The 3,707-nt window shown below is 54.7% G+C and overlaps 1 protein-coding gene across 1 annotated transcript; it reads left to right on the top strand.

Annotated features, from left to right (window-relative positions):
• Nucleotides 1-2,904: 2,904 nt before the first annotated feature.
• Nucleotides 2,905-3,551, top strand: LOC123176767 (cytochrome P450 709B2-like). Its single transcript, XM_044590833.1, has 2 exons — nt 2,905-3,173; nt 3,275-3,551. The coding sequence occupies exons 1-2, from the start codon at nt 2,930-2,932 to the stop codon at nt 3,532-3,534; spliced, it is 504 nt and encodes a 167-aa protein (XP_044446768.1). The 5' UTR covers nt 2,905-2,929; the 3' UTR covers nt 3,535-3,551.
• Nucleotides 3,552-3,707: the final 156 nt, after the last annotated feature.

The following is a 3,707-nucleotide window of genomic DNA, read 5'->3' as shown; positions in this document are numbered from 1 at the left end:
CGGCTACTATACTAAAAGACTAAGAATATACATCTGTTCAAACGTTTTCAGTCCCTATGTGTACTTCCATAAATAACTAGCCCGTGCAACACGGGTTGATGACTAGTTTTCAACTTTTCATTAATTGAGATTAGGTTTATATACACATCAATTGTGTACGAGAGGCTTAGTCTAGCGCCAACTAATCCAGCATGCCATCTCCTATGCAGTGGGTTTCTTCGTTAGATCATGGCTGTTTGTCACAAAAAGGTAAGATCATGATTGTTTGCCAAAGAAAAAGTAAGATCATGGCTTGCTACATTTCGGTTACTATGGACTTCAACTCAAGTTAGTCTTATCATTTCGGTCACTTCGTAGTTGACTATATATCTCTCCCCGCAGGTTTGAATTACATAGTTATAGTCCAATGCATATCTTTAACCATAAATTTATATTACGTTTTTTCAAAAGAAATATTTATATTAAGATAGTCATTTTTGAAATAAATCTATAAATATGAATTTCACAAATCCAATCAAACTATTTTTTTTAAAATATTGGTGGTCAAAATTTTAGAAGTTTGATGGAAACTATATGTACATAAAAACCGCTGGGGGATTATAGTCTATGACACGCATTTGCACATATAGTTAGTGTAAGCCGACCCAGTATAACAGTATACAAGGATTGATAATAACCTTAACGGGTTTGCTATTTCTCAGACTGACCGAGAAATTGCTATTTCTAAGTTAGGCTGCGTCATAGTCACTCCGTAAGGAGGAACATGCGATTGTATAGATTTAGGATTTGCAAAATGGTGATTAGGCTTACGTCCACATCAACTAAGTACGAGGAGGCTTCAAAAGAAAATCGAAGTACGAGAGGACTATCAGACTAGCACCAATTAATCCAGCACGCGGTCGTCCTCCTATGCACTCGCCCCCGTACTTCAAAGAATCAAAGGGGCTAGCGTCAGATCTCAGATGGTAACAACCTAAGAGCAACTCCAGCCGCGCCCCCAACAAAGCCCCCCAAACGATTTTCCAGCCGCCGGCGTCAAAAAATCGGTCCAGTCGTGCCTCCAGGGGGCGTTTTTCGCCGGCTCGGGCCGAAATTGGCGCCGGCGGACCCAACTCGAACCCGGCGCGCTGGAGGCGCTCGGGAGCGCCGGGCGAATATTTTTTGGCGCGAAAGCGCCGTGGGCCAGCCGCGTCAGCGACTTGACTTGCTTCTTGCCGTTTTGTCGTCCTCATCGCCTCGTTCCCGGGGCAAATCAATGCCAAAGCTGCGCGCGCTGCCGCGCCGGTCAGCCTCCATTGATGCCTCACGGGCGGCGCAGTGAAGGCCGGGCGACGCGCGTCCCCTCGCCCGCCACGCCTCCCGCCACGTGTAACGCGCCGGCCAAGCCTACCGCGCGGCGCCTCCGCCTATATAAGCCGAGAACCAGCGCGCCGGAGACATGCACAAACACTTCACCGCCAACGCACCCACTTCTTCCCCTTCTCCTCTCGCCGTCTCCAGCTCAGAAGGATGGCCGAGCGCTTCCCAGGCGATGGCGCAGCGGCGAATGGTTTCGGGCGCCGCCATCTGCACGAGGACGAGGCTCGCCTCCTCTTCGAGGCCGAGTACCCGGCCCCGCCGGACATGCGAGTGCCCGGGGCGTGGCGGATCAGCGCCGGCGGCGTGCCGGCGCCACCACCACCAACCGGGGCGGCGTGGCGTGCGGAGATCGCACGCATCCGCGCGTCCCTGCCGCGGGCGGCGAGGGAAGGCCCGCGGTACACCCCCGACCTCCCGCTCTGGGAGCCCTACTTCCGCCGCCGACACGCCGAGCAGCTCGAGGCGACGAACGGCGTCGTGCCCTCCGGCAGGCTCAACTCCAAGGGTCGGCGCCGGTGGTGGGGCGTGCCCGGCCGCACGCTGGAGGCCGTCCTCGAGTACATCGAGGGTGGCAACACGCCGCGCCTCGAGTACCCCGCTCCCCCGACCTTCTCACGCCGCCGTGGGAGCTCTTGGACTCCGAGGCGTATGGAGCGGCCCGGCGCGTCCTCCTCCTCCGGCCGCTCGTCGGGCTCTCCCTGCCTCCGCCCTGTCAAGCCGGAGCCCCAGGACACGCCGGTCAGCGCGCGCACCCGCAGCTCCAGCGTCCGCATCGGCGACTCCACCCCCCCATCCGGCCGCTTCGTCCTCGTCGAGCTCAAGCCGGAGCCCAGCCTCCCCGCGGAGTACGAGGAGATAGCCCGGCGCGGCTTCTCCGACGAGGACGCCCTGCAGTGGGCGCGGGACGACTACCTCCACGACGAGATGGTCCGGCAGCGCCAAGCCCTGGAGGAGATCGAAGCCCGCAAGCGCGGGCGCGAGGACGAGCACGGCGTCGTCATCCTCGACAGCGACGACGACGAGGACGCCCCCGGACCGTCCAACCCGCCGCGCCAACCGGGGAAGGGATGCAGCAGGGACGGCGGCGGTGGAGGCGGCGGCAACGACAACGACGACGACGGCGGCAGCGACTACACGAAGTTCTACAGCCTCCTCGGCATGTAGAACTGCGAGGGCGGGCGGCGGACGGCGGGGAGCGGCGAGGAGCGGCGATGGAGACGGCGAGTGGCGGCCCCTAGTAGTTTTTTTCTTCTTTTTTACAAAATATGTTTAAGTTTGAACGAACTCGCCGAAGTTTGCAATGAATTCGCGCCGTGTTTAAATTTTTCAAAACAACGTGGGCGTCGCGACTGGGGGGCATCACGCCCCCAGCGCGGGGGTTAGCGCCGGTGCACCCTCAGGGGGCGATTTTTAGCCCTTCCTGGGGCCAACGGCTGGAGTTGCTCTAACAAATAACAACCTCACCATATGCGTCCATCGCATATAAATACAGGCACAGCTTAGCAAGACGTTCACAATAAAAATACTCATGGAGCTGGCTCACGTAGTGCTAGGCTTTGCTGCTCTTACCATGATGCTGGTGATTTCCAGATATTACGCCATGGCACTATGGCATCTGGTGTGGAGGCCCTACGCCGTGACCCGATCGCTAGGACGACAGGGCATTCGAGGGCCACCGTATACATTCGCCGTCGGGTCCCTGGGGGAGTGCAAGCGGATGATTGTTGCTGGGAGAGCAAAGCCTCTCCACGCCGGCTGCCACGACTACACCTCCCTCGTGCAACCTTTCTTCCAGAAATGCACTTCTGACTATGGTAAATATGCAAGGAAGAACTTTTCTTCACGATCATTTTGTGTCTCAATGACTCCGCCTAGATGTATCCTCAACTAATTTGCTCAAGCCGATCTTGTTTAGGAAAAACATTTCTGTTTTGGCTCGGACCAATACCGTCAATCTGTTCTACTGACATCGAGCTAGTCAAAGAAGTGCTCGCAGACAGGACAAACTTATTCCAAAAGGACTACCTCAACCCTAGTTTGGAAGTATTTTTTGGCAAAGGGCTTGTGCTTGCAAACGGAGACGACTGGAAGAGACAGCGCAAAGTTGTCCACCCAGTTTTCAAGCAAGAGAAGCTCAAGGTTAATTTCCTATTTCTCGAAAATGGATGTATCTAGAACTAAAATACATCTAGATACATCCATTTCTACGACAAGTAATTCCGAACAGAGGGAGTACTTCATAAGTGACTCAGATATTGCTATTTTTAAGTCACCTTTAAGCTATAAGAACCATTATTTGACCCAGACGTCAGATTAAATGCAAATCCAAAATTACGCGCAAAAACAGG

The sequence above is a fragment of the Triticum aestivum genome, unplaced genomic scaffold (genome assembly GCF_018294505.1).
Source record: "Triticum aestivum cultivar Chinese Spring unplaced genomic scaffold, IWGSC CS RefSeq v2.1 scaffold219384, whole genome shotgun sequence".
NCBI classification, from domain to species: Eukaryota; Viridiplantae; Streptophyta; class Magnoliopsida; order Poales; family Poaceae; genus Triticum; species Triticum aestivum.
This window is presented reverse-complemented; position numbering and strand designations above follow the sequence as displayed.